We start from the raw sequence: 21,872 nt of genomic DNA, 5'->3' as shown, positions 1-21,872 counted from the left end.
ACTCCCAAATGTCAATGTCTATTTCCCTTAAACTCCATCTGTGTTCATATTTGGGCATATGGAATATTCGTGCCAAGTTTGGCCCAGATCCATCATTGTTTGAGTCCACAGTGCTCTCTGGATGTAGGTGAACTACAACTCCCAAACTCAAGGTCAATGTCGACCAAACCTTTCCAGTTTTTTCTGTTGGTCATGGGAGCCCTGTGTGCTAAGTTTGGCCCAATTCCATCATTGGTGGAGTTCAGAATACTCTTTGATTGTAGGTAAACTATAAATCCCAGCAGCGACAATTCCCAAATGACAAAATCAATTTTTTTTGAGTGGAGGACATAAATTGGACTGTTAGGTGTCTTGTGTCCAAATTTGGTGTCAATTCCAGTGGTTTTTGAGTTCTGATGGTTGCACGAACTAAACATTACATTTTTATTTATATAGATTCTTTCCTATATATATATATATACTTTCTAAGCTATTTTCCCAAGTGTGTGTGATATCTATATATTTGCACACAAAGACAGTCCTGGAGATTTAGAAGAGGCAAATAACTCCATCTGCGCATGCGTCGCCCCAGCCTTGGCCCCTTTCCAACGCAACAGCTGAAAAAGGGGGCGGCACCCAGAGCCACGTGACCCGGACGCGGAAGACTTCCTCCGGGCGCATGCGCAAACTAGCGACACTTCCCGGATAAGAGCTAGAGGGGGCGCATGCGCAGAAGACGTGGCAGCTTCGGGCTGAGGCGGAGTTGTTGTCGCTCGGAGGAGCTTGGCTTGTCGTCGCCGCTGGGATGGACGAGGACATTTTGACCACGCTGAAGATCCTCATCATCGGCGAGAGCGGCGTGGGGAAGTCGAGGTAGGCCTCTGGGCGAACGGGTAGGCCTCAAAGTAGGCCTCGGGCCTTTCCCCTCAAGGCAGCCCTCGGGCAGAGTAGAGACGGGCTGGGGAAAGGGGCGGGGCCCAATCCCTCCCGAAGCCACGCCCCCTCATAGGGAACCCGGAAAGGGCCAACTTGGGCCCTCCCTCCCTGCCTCCAGGTGTTTTGGACTACAACTCCCACAATTCCTAACAGCCAGGCTGTTAGGAATTGTGGGAGTTGTAGTCCAAAACACCTGGAGGCAGGGAGGGAGGGCCCAAGTTGGCCCAGGCCTGGGAACAGAATTGATATGCTCAGTTGATAAAGACTGTAATAAAACAATAACAAGAGTCAAACTCCTTCTGAGCCAACTGGCAAAAGTCTCTTAAAAGGTTGGGGATTTGCTCTAACAGTGATATTTGTCTACTTGTCTGTTGTCTTTTCTACTTATAATACTTACTTACTTAGGCGATCCTTCGCTTTCCGAGGATGATTGTCTTCCAATATTCTTGTGGGTCCATATGTGGCTGTGGAGCCCTATTCTTGCTCTGCATCTTCTTCCACAGTGAGAGCATTGGTTTCCAGGTGGAAGGCGGTCTCGGCCGGGGTTGGCTTGACGCGCCTTCCTCTTGGCACATTTCTCTTTTTCACCCTCCACTCGTGCCTCCTCAAATTCTGCAGCACTGCTGGTCACAGCTGACCTCCAGCTGGAGCGGTCAAGGGCCAGGGCTTCCCAGTTCTCAGTGTCTATGCCAGAGTTTTTAAGGTTGGCTTTGAGCCCATCTTTAAATCTCTTTTCCTGTCCTCCAACATTCCGTTTTCTGTTCTTGAGTTCGGAGTAGAGCAGCTGCTTTGGGAGACGGTGGTCGGGCATCCGGACAACATGGCCGGTCCAGCAGAGTTGGTGGCGGAGGACCATCGCTTCAATGCTGGTGGTCTTTGCTTCTTCCAGCACGCTGACGTTTGTCCGCTTGTCTTCCCAAGAGATTTGCAGGATACTTATAATACTTATAATACTGCAAATACTTATAATAATAATAATAATAATAATAAAGGCATTTCTCCTGACGTTTCGCCTGCATCTATGGCAAGCATCCTCAGAGGTAGTGAGGTCTGTTGGAAATAGGACAGTGGGTTTATATATCTGTGGAATGGCTGGGGTGGGGCAAAGAACTCTTCTCTGCTGAAGCTAGGTGTGAATGTTTCAGCTGACCACCTTCATTAGCATTTGAAGGCCTGGCTGAGCCTGGGAAAATGTTCTGTTGAGAGGTGTTAAGATGTGCCTGATTGTTTCCTCTCTGCTGTTTTGCAGAGAGGAAAAAAAATTACAACAGCAAAACAGCAGAGAGGAAACAATCAGGCACATTTTAACACCTCTCAACAGAACATTTTCCCAGGCTCAGCCAGGTCTTCAATTGCTAATGAAGGTGGTCAGCTAAAACATTCACACCTAGCTTCAGCAGAGAGCTCTTTGCCCCACCCCAGTCATTCCACAGATATATAAACCCATTTTCCTATTTCCAACAGACCTCACTACCTCTGAGGATGCTTGCCATAGATGCAGGCGAAACGTCAGGAGAAAAATTGCCTCCAGAACATGGCCAAAACATATGGGGACCCACAAGTTAAGAGCCACTGTCCTAAAGGTAAGGGACTAATTCTGGATCCCTCTCATAATGGCTGTTTACAATATGCAGGCTAACCTCTCCTAACTAAGGAGGAAAACAGAGGAGGTTTCTGTGAAGGCATAACACATCCCCTCACAAAGAGATAATACCACAGAGACTTACTCCATGTGGGTGGGCCACCTTTATACCAACCCTCAACGAATCACAGAAGGAACTTAATTGGGATCCCTCCAAGGTTAGCTATTTAGATCAATTTCAGACTAAAACGTCTACTCATAATTTGGGGAGAGGGGAAAAGAATCACTGCATTGGAGGAAGCTCAAGGCATAATATTATTATGTTTATTTATATCCCACTTTTTCTCTCAAAGCAGGTCACTACTAAAAGCATTGCAATGTAGCTTAAAATATTAAAGTATTAAAACAGTATTAAACATAATTAAAAGCATATAAAATCACAGCAGCCTCTGTCTTTGTCTTTAAAACCTCTTTATTTAAAAGCTTGCCTGAATAAAAAGGTTTTATCCTGCTGCCGAAATGGCAGCAGGGAGGAAACCATTCTGGCTTTCCTGGGCAGCAAGTTCCAGAGTCAAGGGGACACTAGGAAGGAAGGCCCACTTTCTCATTCCTACCAACCATGCTTGAGATGGAGGTGGGACTAAGAGAAGGGCCTCTCCTGAAGAGCTCAGGGCCTGGGCAGGTTCGTACAAGGGGATACAGTTGGCGACCTGAACAGTCTAATGAAATACTTTAGAGATTATGACCAAGTCTAAACATGACATCTATTTATCATCCATGCAAACCTTATTCACGTATCCTCAAGGTAATTTTTGCACCATATTTTAATGATTTCTGTGCATGACACTAAGTTTGAAACCATCAGAAATCAAAGGTGCCTCTATATCAGCTATCCATCAGGATTGTTTTGGATTATAGAACTCCAGATAAGGGATGCTTTATCTATATGATTATAATTATGACCTTGTTTTTCCTATTGTTTGTTAGGGAGGGTGTGGCACTACCATTTGCACATGCTCAGAGGCTCCACTTCCTTGCCAAGCTGCTTTTATTTACGGCTTATGAGGACACTGCCATGCCCAGCTTGCTTGAAATATGTGTCTGAATAGTTTCCCTTGAGGTTTGTTTGCGTAAGTGTCAGCCCTTTATCAAGCATGACCTCCAGTTTTGGACTCTGCCTTTCGATTTTGAAAGCAAGTTCCAGAGCTGAGTTTCCTTAGAAGCAAAACTCCCTTCTTCTGTTTCAACCTTTGGCTCTTTCCCTTGTAACCAGAGCTTGGGAAAGCCACTTCTTGGGCTACAGCTCTCAGCACTTTGACCTACAATTCCTGAAACAGGCCACCAGTATTTACAGTGGTGTGGATCCTTCTCTTCAGTGGTAGGGAGTTGTAGTAAATTGTGGAACAAAGTGAGACTGGTATGTAAAGGTGAATTTGCAGACCTAGTCCAAGTAAAAAGCTGGTCTTGTTTCTCCTTTTATGTCCTAGCTTCCTTTGAAGCAATTATCCTGTTTGAGTTTGCTGTCAAAAACAGGTTGCCTGTTTTGAAGGCCTCTTCTGTTTTGCTAAGCTACTGTTTTTTATTACCTTACCTTTGCTTCTATTGAGACTTGTGTGGATCCTTTTTTCCATCTTGTCCGAACCATAATCCTGTGAGGGTCCAGCTGAAATAATAAGACTGTCTTAAGATCATCTTACTGATTTATGGGTCATTAGAAACTAGAATCTGGATGTTTTGCACACATTTTTTGATTATTTTTGTATGCTTTTTTGCACTATACCACATTAGCTCATCCTTATATCATACTCATTACTATTCTTTGCTTTTTACACACAGAGTGTGTTTTAACACTTACATACTAACATGAGGAGGTAGATGGTTTCCTTGGAGAAATAACATAATGTGCCCTAATGTTTCTATTTTTGTTGATGGATTGAGCCATATTGCTTTATGGCATGAGCTCGTGTTATTTTTTCAGGACATACAGTAAAATGCAAAGTAATTGTGTGTAGTGGGTGGACAATTGCAACTATGTTTAAAACTTATTCATGGTTATTAATTACAGAATACTTTTGTGATTTATTTATTTCATGGACATGTATTTTTTTCCATTATAAATTTCACCCATGTCTTGATGAGTTTTTCTTCAGATCAGTCATTCTTATGATATCATAAATAATACTTGCTAACGTACATTTTGGGGCTTCAAGTGTTAGCCCTGTTTTTGGGTTATATTTCACCTTCTGGTTCCAAAAATGGTACCACTTTTCTCCTATCAGTTCCAGATTTTGAGATGGAGAGCATTTGCCATATACAAGTCTTGTGCTCGCCCATAGATAATCATGTTAACGATATCTAAGAGACCAGAACTGGCGTGGTCTATCCAGTGCAATTTTTCTGGAGCAGTGTCCCAAATAACTCCAGGAACACCAAGAAAAAAAGCATTGTTTTTATATGATAAAACATATTTTGATACCTAAATCTGTTCTCCTTAGTTTACAAAACTAGACAAGAGAAAGGGCTTACTTGTCATAGTGTGTAAAATACAACCATCCATATGTTTTCATTCTCCATTGTTTTCCCACTTAATGTACAAAACTATAAAATGAGGAATGATGAGGAATGTTTAGCCCACCAGATGTTTTGGTCTACAGCTCCCATATTTTTCTGCCATTGGTCATGCTGACTGGAACGTCTGGGAGCTGAAATTTAAGACACCTGGGGAGGACAAAGGTTCTCTGCCACTATTACAAGATGTTGCAAGCACTTGGGCTTAGTGTTGGCAGAGATGACTGGAGCATTTTTGAGGGATTAAGTAATCTTCAGAAAATGACATATATTGCTTACTGTAATTTTCCAAGTGCTCCCGGGAACAACTGCTTACGCCGGTACCTTCAGTGCCCAGCTCTCTGGTTATTCGGGCCTCCAACTCCCAGAATTCCTGGCCATTGAACATGCAGGCTAGGGCATTGACGATGCCTGCCTTATGCATTTTTAGGCTCCAAAACTACAATTAAGTCATTGGAACATGTATGGCTAAGTTAAAAAGGCTGTTGGTGCCACTACCCTCTAGAATTAATGCAATTTGACACCACTTTAGCTCCCCTGGCTCAGTGCTATGGAATCAGAAGATTTGTAGTTTAATGAGACAACGGCACTACTTGTCAGAGAAGTCTAAAGAACTTGCAAAACTACAGCTTGCATGATTGAATAGCATTGGGTAATTCGCCCCTCCCTGGATTGTCAGCTGCCATTCCACTGGCCACTGAGTGGGAGGCCACCACACAGTGTGCCTTAGGTTGGGGACCCCTGCTTTAAGGCGATCCTATTTTTGGGTTTTCTTAAGATTTACTCAGATAGGTTTTTCTTTGCTGTCCTTTGAGATTGTCCAAGATCACCCACTGGGTTTCCATGTCCAAGTGGGGATTTTAGTCCTTATTATTCAGGTTCATAGTCCAATGCTCAAACCACTACACCATGGTGGCTCCTACAAGGCCAATATTTATTCTTAATTTAGTTTATTTGGAGTATTTATACACTGCTGTTCAGCTGCAAAGACTCTCAGGGCAGCATACAAATTCCTAAGACATGACACAAAAGGAAAAGGGGAGGAGGTTAAGTCCAGCAAATTCTGCTTCTTCTTCATAAGGATTATGAGATTTTCAGTCAAGTACAACTGTACAGATGAGTTTGACTCCCTAAATGTAAATTACGACTAGTATAGCACTGTTTTTTTTAAATATCCAAACTGCTATGCTTAAGTTAATTGACTATCTTATGCAGTCACAAATCCAAAGGTGGACTGTTGCATCAAGTGTTAAATTTGGAAAAGTGAAAGTGTCATATGATGAACAAGCTGAACAATTTAATGAAGAAACCAGACAGACCCATTTAGTACATTCTTACAGAAATCTCTGGAAATTCTGGGTGGCTGGCTAATATTAACTGCTTATCTACCATACAAAGAATTTGAGGGTGTGTTCATTTGCCCATGACTACCTAATGAGTTTGTAGCTCAGTTTTCAAAAGGAAGCTCCAGCTGTTCAGTGCTGACTACTGTATTGCAAATTACATTCTTGGTGCTCAGGGGTATGACAAACTTGAAAGTTAACTTTCTTTCCGCTCTGTTATATTTTTAGAATAGTTGCCACTAGGGTAAATAAGAGTTCTGAGTCTGCCAGATCTAAAGCAAACAGCTTGATTCCTAAATTACAGGGTAGATGAAATGTAAGTTGCCGAAATATTGTTATTGAGAACATTCATTTACATGAAAAAAACTTCATTAACTCTTGGCTTCAGATATAGAGTTGTACACAAAAGTAGCACCCCTGGGCGTGGTGCTGAATTAACAAATGTAATTGTACTTCTATCTGTTGTGAATCTAGTGGTATACATTTGTTTATTTTTTAGTGGTTTTTATTAGATTCAAGAGTGCAGTCTAGCCAAGTTATACTGGAATATCTTTGTGAAGAAGGAAGGTAAACTATAACAGTGTTGACATGTGCTTTTTGCACCAATAGTTAAACAGAGGTTAAAGGCTTTTTATTTTCCTTAAACTTATGGATTGCAACCTACTTTATCACTTGTGCCTGGGCTGCAGTCCACAGAGATGCATGTGAAATAAAACTTGTTACTCTTTAAGATGCCACAAGGCTTGCTGTTGCTGCTGTTTTTGCTATTGTCTTGGGGTCAAAATTGGGCCATGCCCCTCTATAGTTCCCAGCCTCAGTTCAATTCTTTCTCATTGAGCTACTTGTGCCACTCTTTTAAAACAGGAGCATGAAACCTCAATCCTGCTATTGGTCCCAAATAAATAGGATCCACTTAATTTAGTTGTTTACTGCTTTGGGAGAAAGATGATATATAAATGCAGTAAATAAATAAATGGTTTCAGAAAAAGAAAATGGGTTTTTTATGTCTTAAAGATTGTCAGTGTATTCCAGTAAGGAGCCCCTGGTGGTGAAATGGGTTAAACCCTTGTGCCAGCAGGACTGCTGACCAAAAGGTCAGCGGTTCAAATCCGGGGAGCAGGGTGAGCTCTCATCTGTCAGCTCCAGCTTCCCATAATAGAATATGAGAGAAGCCTCCCACAGGATGGTAAAACATCCGGGTGTCTTCTGGACAGAGTCCAGGAGTCCTTGCAGATGGGCAGTTCTCTCACAACAGAAACAACTTGCAGTTTCTCAAGTAACTCCTGACATGGGAAAAAAGTGTATTCTGGTAGAAACCCTTGTGGACTGTAGCCCGCCTTCTTCAGATACAGCCAGAGAAGTGGGTTGTAACCTATAAAAGTTTATTCTGAAATAAACTGGCTAATCTTAAAGATATCACAGGACTCCTTTTACTTCTAATTTAGACTGAAATAGGCCAATATTGCTGTCAATAAATTGAATGCTGTGATCAGGAACCTTAAAAGAACCGGATTCAATTCAAGATTCCTCAAATATAATCAATATTTTCAGTGGAATACTAAATTCTGGTCTTCTGACGTTTTAATCCATACCAAACAGATCTTATTATCCTTGAACCAGGGCAGGGAAATTGCAATGGGGATAGAGGCCAGTTTCATGGCATTTACATAAAATCCACCAGTGATTAGAATGTACCTTTTCTGCTTTTCCTGTTTTGCTGATTGGAATTCCGTATTCACATTGAAACTGCCACTCCAAGTAGTGTCTTGGTCAACGTTATGATGAACTTGTAATGGGAGCCCACTTTCCTCAATTCTGTCTTAAAACAAAGCTTTTGGGGGGGGGGGGGGGGGGGAGGGTTGTTCGTTGCTCTAATTATCTAACTTGGCAAATTTGAAACCAGTAATGAAGGTCTGTTCACACGCAATGCTCACATGTTTTCCTTTCTCTCCTCCCATCTCATTCCCCTTTTACACAGCCTTCTCTTACGCTTCACAGATGACACCTTTGATCCAGAACTTGCAGCAACAATTGGTAAGTTTCTGTTACCTTCAGCACTTGGATAAAAAAAATAAGGTATCTGTGGTAAGTGTTGACATTTACCAGACTGCTCAATACAACAGCAAGAAAACTTGTTCTAATCTGGGCATTATATCAGATCTGTGAAGATACGAAAAACATACAAAGTGATGTAAAATAACACAGAAGCTAATCGTGTAGTAGAGTCATCTGTTTCTCAATATTGTACAGTTGTGTCTTCAACTTTTGCAGATTAATCTAAACATGATCTGTTACATTAAATATTAAATCTACATACAAGTTACTCTATAAGACAGAGAATGAGTCTTTCAGCACAGTGCTTGGAATGTGATGACCTTTAAAAGTTGTTTGGAAGAGCTGAAAATTTTGCCAAAGTCAATAATGTGTTTCAAAGTTGAAAATTCTGTAGTTTAACTGTTCCTTTGGGTTAGCTTGCATTTTATTTTTATACCTATAAATCTGTAAAAGGATGGTTGCTATATTTAGCACATCACTTTGTCTAGGAGATTTTCATAGTTTTGGATTGTAGGACTTGCATCGTTCAGCTGTGGCAGTCAAATAGATCAGAGGTGAAAGCAAGGCCATATGGATTCATAGTAGTAACATTTCAGAGTCTGTATTGTGGTAATACTATAAATAGGTTTACTAAAAAGGCACAAAAATGTTAGCTAAAGCTTTTGTATAGTGCAAAGCTTCATAAACTATTTTAGTATTAAGTACTTTTGGGTTTCGTTTGCAAGTAGTGGAGAAAGGCCTGCTAAAGGAGTAAGATGATGCTGGGGAAAATCCATTGCAGTCACTCAACAAAAACAGCTTTGGAAAGAAAGGAATTGCAGGTCCATGTTCTAAACAAGATAGCGTCACAGTTTCTTACCATAAATACTAAAACTGACTTCATATATAAGTCAAGAGTAGGTTTTGAGGCCAAAATTATGGGTTTTGATATCACCTGTAGATCAATCCATGGTTCTTCCACAGAGAGGGAAACCTCCAAAGCGGTCTGAGGACGCAGCCATCCCTGGCTGCCACAATGGCCATTTTCCCCATCCAGGCATTTAGAAAGATCAGAAACGATGCAACAGCTCAAAAAGTAGAGCGTTCTAGTTTAGGTTCTCCTGAGCTCTTGCCTTTTGCCGCTTTACTCGGAGAATGAGGTGAGGTTTTGTGTGTGTGTGTTTAAGAGTTCAGGTCCAATACTCACATCGACCCATTGGATTAGTCAATACATATTTTTGGGATGGATTTTTGGACCAAAATGTTTAGACTTGTATATATGTACATCATGATAGTATTCTGAGTATATTATAGACTTGTGTGGTTAAAGAAGGCCTCCAGGTAAGTCGCCATAAACAGTTACTACAATTTCTTCCTTGAATTCTTGTCCTTATTTGGCTGTGATCTATTCGGAGCCCTTTAACTGAGTGATGTTCAGTGCCTGTAGGGAAACCACACCTTTGTTTTTTCGGATTGCATTTGTATCTTGGCCTGTTCATGTGTATGCTCATATAGAACTAGTATAATGAACAAGTGTGACCATTTGTCAGATGGAGTTTTCTGATTGCATTTTGTAAACCAGGCAAGACAGAGCTTGCTATTTTTAGTATAGGCTCTATATCAGGCATGGGAAAACTTTGGCCCTCCAGGCGTTTTGAACTTCAACTTGAAGTCCAAAACGGCTGGAGGGCCAAAATTTACCCATGCCTACTCTATAGAGCAGGAGTCCTCAAACTAAGGCCCGGGGGCTGGATATGGCCCTCCAAGGTCATTTACCCGGCCCTCACTCAGGGTCATCCTAAGTTTGAAATGACTTGAAAGCACACAACAACAACCCTATCTAATCAGCCAAAAGTAGGCTCACACTGTTAAAATTGTTCTTCATTTTATTTTTTGTATTGTTTTTAAGTGGTTTTTGCCCTACAAATAAGATATGTGCAGTGTGCGTACGAATTCATTCTCTCTCTCCCCCCCCCCCCCCCAAATTATAATCTGGCCCTCCAACAGTTTGAGGGACTGTGACCTGGCCCTCTGTTTAAAAAGTTCGAGGACCCCTGCTATAGAGAATACCACAGTCAATCTTCAGACAGTTTTTGTCATGTTAATTTTTAAATCAGAGATCCATTATAAGTTATAAATAGAATGGATTCAGCTTGCAGTTTAGTGTACTTAGCAAATGAACATCTGCTTCTTTGCCCCATTTACTGTGATGAAACAGCTTTCACTTTCCTTTTACAGAAGTGCTCCCTTCAAAAATTATTTGTGCAATTAGCTCCTCAGTTCAGGGCCTGTAGGTGGTAACTTTCTTGAACACTGAATGCATTATGTACTGGCAAATTTTATGTGAAATTAAAACACTGCAGTAGAATAAGGAAGCAAAGAGCACAAATGTGCTTTTGAAGGAAACTCATTTCAGAATTAGTATGCAGTGTGCTTAGCCTAGCTATGTGATGTTCTTTTGCTCTAAACCGGTACTGAATCTGAGGGAGTGCTAAATATTCTTGTCTTTTAGGTGTTGACTTCAAAGTGAAAACCATCTCAGTTGATGGAAATAAGGCCAAGCTAGCAATATGGGTAAGTTGTAATAAGAAAACCCTGTAATGTCTCCCTTAATTGTTGAGTCTTGCCAAGAATTGTATTGGTATGTAAAGATTTTTGTACCCAGTGCCACCAAGTAATTGTGGAGTTTTTTCTTTGTTGGACAAATGTGATTGCATTAGGTTACAGATAAATAGTAAGTGGAATGGCTTGTGCTCCTTGGCATGAAAATGTAGGCATTTAAATATTTTTCATTGATTTACTTGTAAACGAAACACTCAAATGTGACCACTGTAAGCAATATTAGTCAATTTTTTAGTGTGCTACCCTGGGGATAGACAGTAAAGAAATGATTTTATATAGAGAATATCAAAGATTCCCTGTAGCAATGAATTCTAAGCCTATATTAGAAATATGTGGCAAAATAATTTACAGTTGATGGGTGGTAAGCTAAAAAACCTTCATGGTTACTCGGAACTCTTTTATCAAATGAATATCTGTTTATTAGACTTTGAGTACTTAAACATACAGTCAAAAAATAGGCTGTTAGATTGGTTAGGGGCCAGCTTCTTCAGCTTGGTTTAATGGATACAGAGAAGGAAAAGTGAGAAACTAATAAAGGGAGAGGGCTTATATTTCAAACCAGAGCAATATTGTTATTTTTATAGTCATGCTTCCTTTAGAGTTCTGTATTTAGAATTTAAATAATCCGTAGTTTTTGAAAGAGAATTTATGTAGAGATAAGTCTACATATAGGAACGAAAAGTCACTTAAACGTTTGATTTGAATGGACAGATTCCTGTCTCTTTTGCCATACCATACTAATGTTCTCCTTTCTAAAGAATTGTGGAGCATGTCTATCACAGTAGGTAAAACGTGAGGAATGCTGAATATTACAGTACAGTAGCTTTTGGAAAAATGTATGCAACTTAGCCCTGCTATATAGAGAGAATAAGATATAGGAACTTTATCCAATTTATTCCTGATGGGATTTGTTCAAAAAGTACAGAGGAGGAAGTTCTTGTAAGGCAGAAAATACTAAATATCAGGACATATAGCTTCTGTTTTTCATAAAATCATAGAATCATGGAATCAAAGAGTTGGAAGAGACCTCATGGGCCATCCAGTCCAACCCCCTCCCTATGTTATTTTAAACATAGGGAAGGGAAGAAGCGGAGAAATGTTCAACTGTGTCAAGCACATGCGTTTTTAAACTTTCTGCCTCCTTTAGGACACTGCTGGTCAAGAACGGTTCAGGACGCTAACTCCCAGCTATTACAGAGGAGCACAGGGTGTTATATTAGGTAAGCCTGTCTCTGGATATCTGGAAATGTTCTGGTTTTTTTAGAGTCTAAATGTTGGCCTTCCTTGCTTGGATTCATGATGACATTTTTTATCCTGGTGTCTATCTCTGCATTTGTGGTTATTAGATGTACATGTCAAATACGAAGAGGGGAAAGGTTGAAACAGCCTCCATCCCCAGTATGGCTTAATATGAAGTTGTACCCAGCTGTATTATGTGCTTTAGCCTTGAGACACCTTTACGTAAACCCATTACCACACCAGAGTCCAGTAGTACTAACTACAACAGTTTATTAAGAAAAGCATGTACAAAGGGGGAAAGGGCATTTCCTAAAAGAGCAGCGGAATAGGAAATACAAAATAGTAGCAGTCCATATAAAAAAGAACAGAAATAAAAATATGGCAAAGTACAGGTTGAGGCAGCATAACTTCCTTTTTTCAAAACTTAATAAAACCCATTGTATGAATCGGATTTTTTTATTTTTTTATAATGTAGGCACATACCTAAAGTTTTGTTTTACGTAGGTTTGAAGACCAAATTAGGTAGGTGATGTCCCCCATTCTCCATACACTGAGTAAACTGATTTCTGGTGTTTGTCATGACTCTTGCCAGCATAGCAGGTGTTATGTTGGCAATTTCTTCCTGGGTGTTGGTCTTCAAATCTTTTAGGGTCCTTGGACGGTTCACATAAACATGGGATTTCAAAAAACCTCATAGAAAAAAATCATAGGGGGCCAAATCTGGAGAGTGGGCCGGCCACTCCAAATCCACTTGAAAAGTAGGCCTCAGCGGCAAAAGCTTGCTCCTCACTGTTCCAACGGATGACGACGACTGAACTGTGTCAGGACAAAACTATATACTCCCACCTCTCGAATGAGACCACTAGTGCTTCGCTAAATCTTCAGCCAACTGAATGGTGCGCATTTTAAAAAGGAAGTTATGCTACATGAAGTCAAGAGAGTCAAAACCACAGGCATAAATCCATGAACATGAAAACAGGATCAAAATCACAGGCACAAATCCATGAGCATGAAAACAGGAACTTTCTCCAAGGCAAACCCTTCCAGGAACATAGGCAAACACAGAAAACATGAATCATGAACTTGAGAGCTGAGACAGGAACCCAAAACTTATGATGACGTTGTCTCCTCTGAGAGATACCAAGTAAACAACACTTAATTTAAGCCCGACCAAGATAGCATGAGATCATGACGAATACACCTGGGCTTCAAGGACTTTTCATGGAGTCTCTCAGAATGCCTAATTAATCTTTCACTCCCTCCATCTGGAGACCTAATCTGACTTCGGGAAAAACTCCTCATCGGCTGAAGGCCATTTCCCAAGAGAAATGGACCTTTCAGCAGTTTCCCTTTCCCCTGTTGCTAAGCAACGAACATCTGAGCACAAAACATCCTCAGCCTCGACTTCATCTGCCTGCAATTTTCTCCGATGATAGAGAATTTTAGTAGTTCTTCTGCTCCACCCTTCTCTTGCCTGTTACCTGCTTGATTTTCTTTTAGTTCATGAACAGCAAGCGTATGTCCTGAATCTTTTTAGAGATAGGAGGGCAGTTGAGCTGGAATCACGGTGAAGACAAATGGTGTGGTTTGGAGATTCATTTTAGGTGGCGACTCTCTGCTTTCTAAATTGTACTTTTATAAATAAGCATAATTGTTCTGTAGAGTGGCAGGACAGGTATTTCAGTCGAAAGGTCGAAGTGTTTGCCAGCAACTTTGAAATGTATTTATTACTGTTGTTTTATCTTGATTTCAGTTTATGATGTTACAAGAAGAGACACTTTTGCTAAACTAGACAACTGGCTAACTGAATTGGAAACATACTGCACAAGAAACGATATAGTTAAAATGTTGGTTGGAAACAAAATTGATAAGGTGCGTAACTCTTCTCTAATTTTACATTACTTGTGGCTTATAAACTTTGTTTATTGTAACTAATGTTTCTGGTTGGGTTTTTTTTATAGGAAAACAGGGAGGTTGACAGAAATGAGGGCCTCAAATTCGCTCGGAAACATTCCATGTTGTTCATAGGTAAGTTCTTAAAAAGACATGGAAAAATATGGCAGAGTGATCTGTTATATAATGAGATGTTATGGTTGATTTATTTTAAAGAACTAGATGTAATTATCAAAATTGTTCTGTAGAATTATAGAAACTAAACTTTTAAAATATATTCCCAGTCAAAGTATCCTGGAAGTTTCATAGTTTCTGAGAACCTCTTTTGCGCTATTTAGATTATGATTACATGTTTGTCACTCTGTTTTTTATTTTAAATTGAATGTAGTTCTGTTGCAACTACCAGATAATTTGATGTTCGGCTTTTCTTGGGTAACTAGATTCCAAGGGCTAATGCCCTGCCAGACCCAAGAATGTGGCTGGGACCATGTTGCAAAATCATTTGTGCTAATGCAGTAAAGTCCACTGGTAGTTGCATATTGCATTTCCTAATGGAAAACCTTGATGACTAGCACATCTTATCTATATGTTAAAATAATAGGAACAGTGCTATCCTTGCAGAACTTGTTGAGCCATATCTTCTTGAACCAAAGAGCACAGAAATATTTTAGGGGTGAGAAAAAAGATCAGAATTTGCTCTGCATCAAAACCCACTGATTAATGTTAATTTTGGATTATGCTTTTTACCAGTGTTTGCTAGTACATTTTATCATTGTCAGAACAGGAACGGATGAAAAAATTACTTAGGCCATCTTTGTATTAAAGTGGCAGGGTTAAAACCTTGTGCCAACAGGACTGGTGACCACAAGGTCATCAGTTTGTATCTGGGGAGCCGGGTGAGTTCCCTTCTGTCACCTCTAGCTTCCCATGTGGCATCATGAGTGAAGCCTCCCACAGGATGGTAAAACATGGTTTGATCGAAACCAAACACAGGTAAAAAGCATAATCCAAAATTAACATTAATCAGTAGGTTTTGATGCAGAGCAAATTTTGATTTTTTTTCTCACCCCTAACATGTTTCTGTGCAGATGGCCAATTCTCTAACACCATGTTCTCCTAACATGAGAAAAAAAATTAAAGTGGCATTTGCTGACGTGTTTGTGGCCCTCAAATAAAATTATGAATCAGTTTATGCGAAAGAAAACCCCCCAACAAAAATTGAAGAGGCAAGTCATACATAAAATATAAATACTATAAATAAATAAATAAATAAATATAAAAGCAATGTTATTTTGGACTTAACTTATAAACCCCACAACTAGTTTGCACAAATATCACAACCCACAGTTTGAGGATTGCTAGGAGACTGATTAGTGAGTTGACATTAAAAACTTTTAAAGTTGGTTGCTTTGTTAGCCTTTGGTAGTTAACTGCATTGAGAGATTCATTAAATGTTTACCAAACAGAATCTATGTAATGCAAAAAGAGAAGATCTGTCATTGCAACAATACTTTTTTTTCCTAGAGTGTACAGTATATGAATTCCACACAAGTCTTTTGGCAGCTTCTGTTCATTCTGTGCCAATAGATGGAGCGACTCTTGTGCTCTGAGCTTGGTGATATAGTCTTGGGAAATAGAGATTTTTCAAGGAGGGGAAAAAGTGATGCAACATACCTTGACATTTTGTCTTTTCTCCTCCCTCCCTTCCTCCCCCCTTCCCTCCCTCCTTCCCCAAACCCACCCAGAGGCAAGTGCAAAAACGTGTGACGGTGTACAGTGTGCCTTTGAAGAACTGGTTGAAAAAATCATCCAGACGCCTGGACTGTGGGAAAGCGAGAGCCAAAACAGAGGCGTAAAGTTATCAAACGACGAAGAGGGCCATAGAGGCGCTTGTGGCGGCTATTGTTCGGTGTTATAAACTCTGGAAGACTCGTCCTTTTGTGTATTTAAATGGATAGTGATGTCCTCTGTACATAAACTCATACCTGCTATTCTAGGGACCTTGCAGTTTGCACATAACTTGTGTATCGAGGCAGTCGTCATTTTCTTTATTAAGGAAATGGCATTCTGCAGCTTTTCCAGTTCAGAAGTGTTAATGGTAAGCATGACTTGTGTATCGAGGCAGTCGTCATTTTCTTTATTAAGGAAATGGCATTCTGCAGCTTTTCCAGTTCAGAAGTGTTAATGGTAAGCATGACTAATTTGCAACATCTTCGTTCTTTTTGTATGTAGCATAAGGTGATGTGTCGCAGGAGCAAATGTGTTCAGATATCCTAATCTTATCATGATTTTTTTTCCTGAAGCCTATTACACAAACACGTTGGCTGCACTCTGCCCGATTGTAGTCTTTAATTCAGATTCTGCTGCACTATTTGAGAGACACGATGCTCAATGTGTGAGGATTCATCTTTGATTAACAAATTCTAGCATGGCTAGGTTAAACCCTTTTTTAGGTTAATGAACTACACCATTTCTGGGTTATGACCCATCCCAGCACAACTCTATGTTTTTTGGAAGAGGTGCTTCTAAAGCTGGCATGGGAAAACTTTGGCTTGGCATGTGTTTTGGACTTCAACTCCCACAATTCCTGGCCTCAGGCCCCTTCCTTTTCCCCCTCAGCCGCTTAAGCGGCTGAGGGGGAAAAGGAAGGGGCCTGAGGCCATGAATTGTGGGAGTTGAAGTCCAAAACACATGCCAAGCCAAAATTTGTCCATACCTGTTCTAAAGTAATTGGAGGAGGTGAGATACTTTTTTTAAACAGTCACTTCATTGAATAGATCGTCAAACATTTTAACCCTGGAATTTCGAATGGCAGTCTTGCACCATGGCTTTTAAAGCATCCTTTTGGACCTTCAAGATAAATCTTGTCGGGTATGGGCTTAACAGAGGTCCCATTGTGAATCACTTCTCCTGGCTTTGATGAATGCTTCTAAATGTTGTTGATTTGGTGTCGGTCGCCCAGGACTGTTGCTACTTGGTAGGCGAAGGCCCCGAATTGGGTGACAATGCTATGTGGCTCTTTTATTAGTTTTTTGGAAGCATAAGTGTTAAAACTGTCTTCCGGGTGCGTCTCTAAGGCATGTGCTTATTTTGTTTCGGTTTGCTGTAACGAACAATGGAAGCCTTGATTGTTTTCAGGGAACTTGCATAGTCTGGATTTTTTTTTCCCCTCCACAGTATTCGATTTTCTAACACCTTCCTTGTGTACAGGTGAATTTTGTAAATCACAATTCAAGGACTCTTGGAGTGATGATCCTGTAACACTAACGACTTCAAATACTACAGAGTACTGATTTGTCTAACAATACGAGCTACTGTGCAATTTCCTGTAAATATATAGCCTGAAATATCTTTATAATATTTCTTTTTTGTACACCTCGGTACTCCTCATATTATCATTGGTCTTCTGCAAATACGTTGACATTTACCACTTGGATGCACTTCACTTAAAATCTTGCTTTTTTCAGTTTTTACACTTGTTAGAAAACTTTACTAAACTGTTGAGAACTGTTCAATAACCAAACCTTGTTAAGTAAAATAACTAACTGTTCACACTCAATGCTATCCAACAGATTTTAGGAATGAATTCTAAATTTCATTTACAGCATATTTGCTAAAACAGGTTATTGAAGGGTGCCAGAGCTGGGCCATCCATGGAGGTACAACAGAATCAAATTTTATTGGAGAGAAATGTGTTTTTAACATTGGAATAAAGATTGTGAAGCAGGAACATCTGCCAGTTTTTCTTATCTCAACTGGTTATCTTTTGTGTGCTGTGTCTTTGTTCTCAGACAAAGGCTGGATGGCCATCTGTCAGGGGTGATTTGAATGCAATATTCCTGCTTCTTGGCAGGGGGTTGGACTGGATGGCCCATGAGGTCTCTTCCAACTCTTTGATTCTATGATTCTATGATTCAGACATTGCTGAGTCCCACTTACTTTGTGTCAACATTAAAACTTTGATCTGGAGAATTTTTCAAATGAAGTTTATCAGCAAGGAGACCAAAATCTTTTCCAAAGAATTGTTCCCCCTTTTGAAGAGATGAAGCATGCTTTTCTTGATTAAGATGAAAGAAAATTCCTTACGAACTGAAATCTCCCTCTAGATAGGTCTGTTCCAAATGAATAACTTTCAAAGCACAGTTAAATCCTTGTTCAGCAAACTAGGACTTCGTGGGTTTGAGGAGATTTGGTCCTTCTGAATTATTTAGTCCTCTTTATTGCTTCTTAAAGCAATGGTATTCCCCGTAGCAACCTATGGATGTAAGAGCTTGGACCATAAGGAAAGCTGAGCGAAGGAAGATAGACACTTTTGAACTGTGGTGTTGGAGGAAAATTCCGACAGTGCCTTGGACCACAAGAAGATCAAACCAGTCCATACTCCAGGAAATAATGCCTGACTGCTCACTGGAGGGAAGGATATTAGAGGCAAAGATGAAGTACTTTGAGCTCTGCGAGTGCAGCATTTTTCCAAATCAAGCAGAGAGTGTTTGAGGACCGGGGCATCCATAGGTGCTTGTTTATAAAGCTATTGTCCTCCCAACCCTGCTATACACCTGCAAGACGTGGACTATCTACAGACGTCACATGCAACTCCTAGAAGTACTTTGGCGACATCATGAGTAGATGGAATATTTTTGGAAGAGATCATGATGCTGGGGAAAATGGAAGGAAAAATGAAGAGGGGCCGACCAGAGGCAAGATGGATGGATAATAATTTTATTTTTATACCCCGCCTCCATCTCCCCGAAGGGACTCGGGGTGGCTTACAAGCGACATGGCCAGCAAATACAGATTAAAAACGAACACAAAAATACAGTCAATGTCTAAAAACAATGAAATAATATAATCAGATAAACATCATAAACCAATATTGTGGCTGACAACAATAGTGAGTTCAGGCTCAGGATTCCTAAAAGCTATTATTATTAGAAAATGTTGACAATTTCCGCTACCTTGGCAGCCACCTCTCCACAAAAGTCAACATTGACACTGATATACAACACCGCCTGAGCTCTGCGAGTGCAGCATTTTTCCAAATCAAGCAGAGAATGTTTGAGGACTGGGACATCTGTAGGGATACCAAGGTGCTTGTTTATAAAGCTATTGTCCTCCCAACCCTGCTATACACCTGTGAGACGTGGACTGTCTACAGACGTCACATGCAACTAGAACAATTCCATCAGTACTGCCTCCAAAAAATCCAGCAAATCTCTTGGGAAGACAGGAGGACAAATGTCAGCATGCTGAAAGTAGCAAAGACCACCAGCACGGAAGCGATGGTCCTCCACCAACAACTCCGCTGGACTGGCCGCTATCTGATCTCCTTCAGGAGCCCAGGGGGCACCACAGAGAAGACCCTTTCCCTCGTCCCCACCAACCGTGTTTGCTACAGAGGTGGAAGCGAGAGAAGAGCCTCCCCAAATGATCTTGGGGTATGTGCTGGTTCATAGGGGAAGATGCGATCATGAAGATAGGCAGGCCCTGAACCATTTAGAACTTTATAATGGGACCGGAAACTTATTGGCAGCAAATGGAGCTGTTTAAACGGGGGTTGACCACTCCCTGTAACTGTAATGATATCCTTGAAGTGACTGGCTTGACCTTGAAGGAACTGACCAAGGGGGAGCTTTGGTGTGGGCTGGTCCATGAGGTCACGAAGAGTCGGAGGCGACTGAATGAATAAACAACAACAAAGTCCTTCTTAAAATATAACAACTGGGACCAGTAGGATTTAGTTTGGTTGCAACTAACATTCCTCAAAGCTTTCAGTAGATATGACTAACTATGAATAAGTCTGGGTCTGTTCCTTTCCCCTTGGTCTTTATCTCACACTGCATTGGTTCTACAGATGCATTAATTGCCCTTAAACAACCTCCCCCCGCCCATGCGACTAAATATATCAGAGCTTAAATCAGCCTTTGACAATACCTTAAATCAGAGATTTTCAAACTTATCTGGCTTGTTACTCCCTTTTCAGAAAAAAAATAGTGCCCCATTGGAAATCTACCTTCTTTAAATGAACAAAGAGAACAATGTAGTGACAAATTTGCATTATTTTATATATTTGTAACTCCACTTACAATCTACAACATGGTACAGAAAGACAAATAGGAAACCTTGAAATTATAAAATCATGTATTAAAATGACCCACATTAACATTTGTAGTACACACAGAAAATTATGACAACGAAGGATATTAAAATGAAAATTATGAATAATATTTAAAATAATCCTAAATGAGGACGATGAACCTAGTGCTCTAATATTAACTTATTAATGTGTAGATCTATTTTTTTGTCAGCAGCATAGATTAATTTTTTAAAATACTTAGTCCATTTGAACCATTATTAACAGTTTGTCACACAATTCAGAAACAATCTAAATTAGATTTTATACATATCTATAGTATCAAGTTTGACATCAAGCCAGCTTCAATTTAGGATAATCTTATGAGACTTTTAAAGAGCCATGCTCAGAAATAGATCTATATCTACACAGGTAGTCCTTCACACTTGCAGATTTTGTTAATAAGGTCTAGAAATCTCTGTCTTTCAGTGCAAGTGAAAGCTAACTGCAGAGCTCCAAAATCCCTAGATGTTCTCTCAAATAAAAAATAACACTTTTCTATTTATTTATAGCTTTTTTTCACTTTTAGGGTTTTGATCCCCTAACCCTAGCAACTAGATGGCTAACTGTAGTATTGAAAGCTTGAAACAGCAAGAAGCTCAGATACTTATAACTTTCAAGATGTTATCCATCATCAAATCATGGCAGTGAACCAGATATATACAGTATTAGGGCTAATATAACCAATATATGTACCATTTGGAACCACTATATTACACCTAATATAAATAATATGCATAATAGTTGGAGCCACTACACTAGATCTAAAATAAATTGATTATATACATAATAGAGGAAATCACTACATTAGATCTAATAGAAAAATATACATAGTAATTGGAACCACTATACTAGATCTTATAAACAACATGCTTAGTAATAGGAACTACTATATTAAATCTAATATAAACAAGATACATAATAATGGGAACTACTATATTAGATCTATAGTAAATAATATGCATAATAGTGGGAATCACTACAGTAGATCTAATATAAATAATATACATAGTAATAGGAAGTACTATATTAGATGTAATATAAACATACATAGTAATGGGAACTATTATATTAGTTCTAATATAAACAAGATACATAGTAATGGGAACTATTATATTAGATCTAATAGAAATAATATACATAGTAATTGGAACCACTATATTAGATCTCATAATATAAACAACATGCTTAGTAATAGGAACTACTATATTAGATCTAAAATAAATAATATGCATAATAGTAGGAATCACTATATTAGATCTAATATAAATAATATAGTAATAGGAAGTAGTATATTAGATGTAATATAAACATACATAGTAATGGGAACTACTATATTAGATCTAAAATAAATAATATGCACAATATTGGGAATCACTACATTAGATCTAATATAAATAATTACATAGTAATAGGAAATACTATATTAGATGTAATATATACATAGTAATGGCAACTACTATATTCTAATATAAACAAGAAACATAGTAATGGGAACTACTATATTAGATCTAATATAAATATACATAGTAATGGAAGCTACTAT

At 39.4% G+C, this 21,872-nt stretch overlaps 1 protein-coding gene across 1 annotated transcript; it reads left to right on the top strand.

Moving 5' to 3' along the window:
* Nucleotides 1–681: 681 nt before the first annotated feature.
* RAB18 (RAB18, member RAS oncogene family) lies at nucleotides 682–17,926 on the top strand. The gene is made up of 7 exons (XM_060776446.2): nucleotides 682–852; nucleotides 8,387–8,442; nucleotides 10,955–11,016; nucleotides 12,212–12,284; nucleotides 14,057–14,175; nucleotides 14,265–14,331; nucleotides 15,942–17,926. Exons 1-7 carry the CDS (start codon nucleotides 785–787, stop codon nucleotides 16,112–16,114), a joined length of 618 nt encoding a protein of 205 aa, XP_060632429.1. The 5' UTR covers nucleotides 682–784; the 3' UTR covers nucleotides 16,115–17,926.
* The last annotated feature ends 3,946 nt before the right edge of the window (nucleotides 17,927–21,872 follow it).

This window comes from Anolis sagrei, chromosome 5, assembly GCF_037176765.1.
Source record: "Anolis sagrei isolate rAnoSag1 chromosome 5, rAnoSag1.mat, whole genome shotgun sequence".
In the NCBI taxonomy this organism is placed as follows: Eukaryota; Metazoa; Chordata; class Lepidosauria; order Squamata; family Dactyloidae; genus Anolis; species Anolis sagrei.
The sequence above is the reverse complement of the archived record's forward strand: the minus strand, read 5'-3'. Positions and strand labels throughout refer to the sequence as shown.

Excerpts from the sequence above, each read along its gene's own strand:
- RAB18 (XM_060776446.2), top strand. The coding sequence starts at position 785 with ATGGACGAGGACATTTTGACCACGCTGAAGATCCTCATCATCGGCGAG. Across the intron at positions 853-8,386 it reads AGCGGCGTGGGGAAGTCGAG|CCTTCTCTTACGCTTCACAG; the intron begins GTAGGCCTCTGG and ends CCTTTTACACAG. Across the intron at positions 8,443-10,954 it reads AGAACTTGCAGCAACAATTG|GTGTTGACTTCAAAGTGAAA; the intron begins GTAAGTTTCTGT and ends CTTGTCTTTTAG.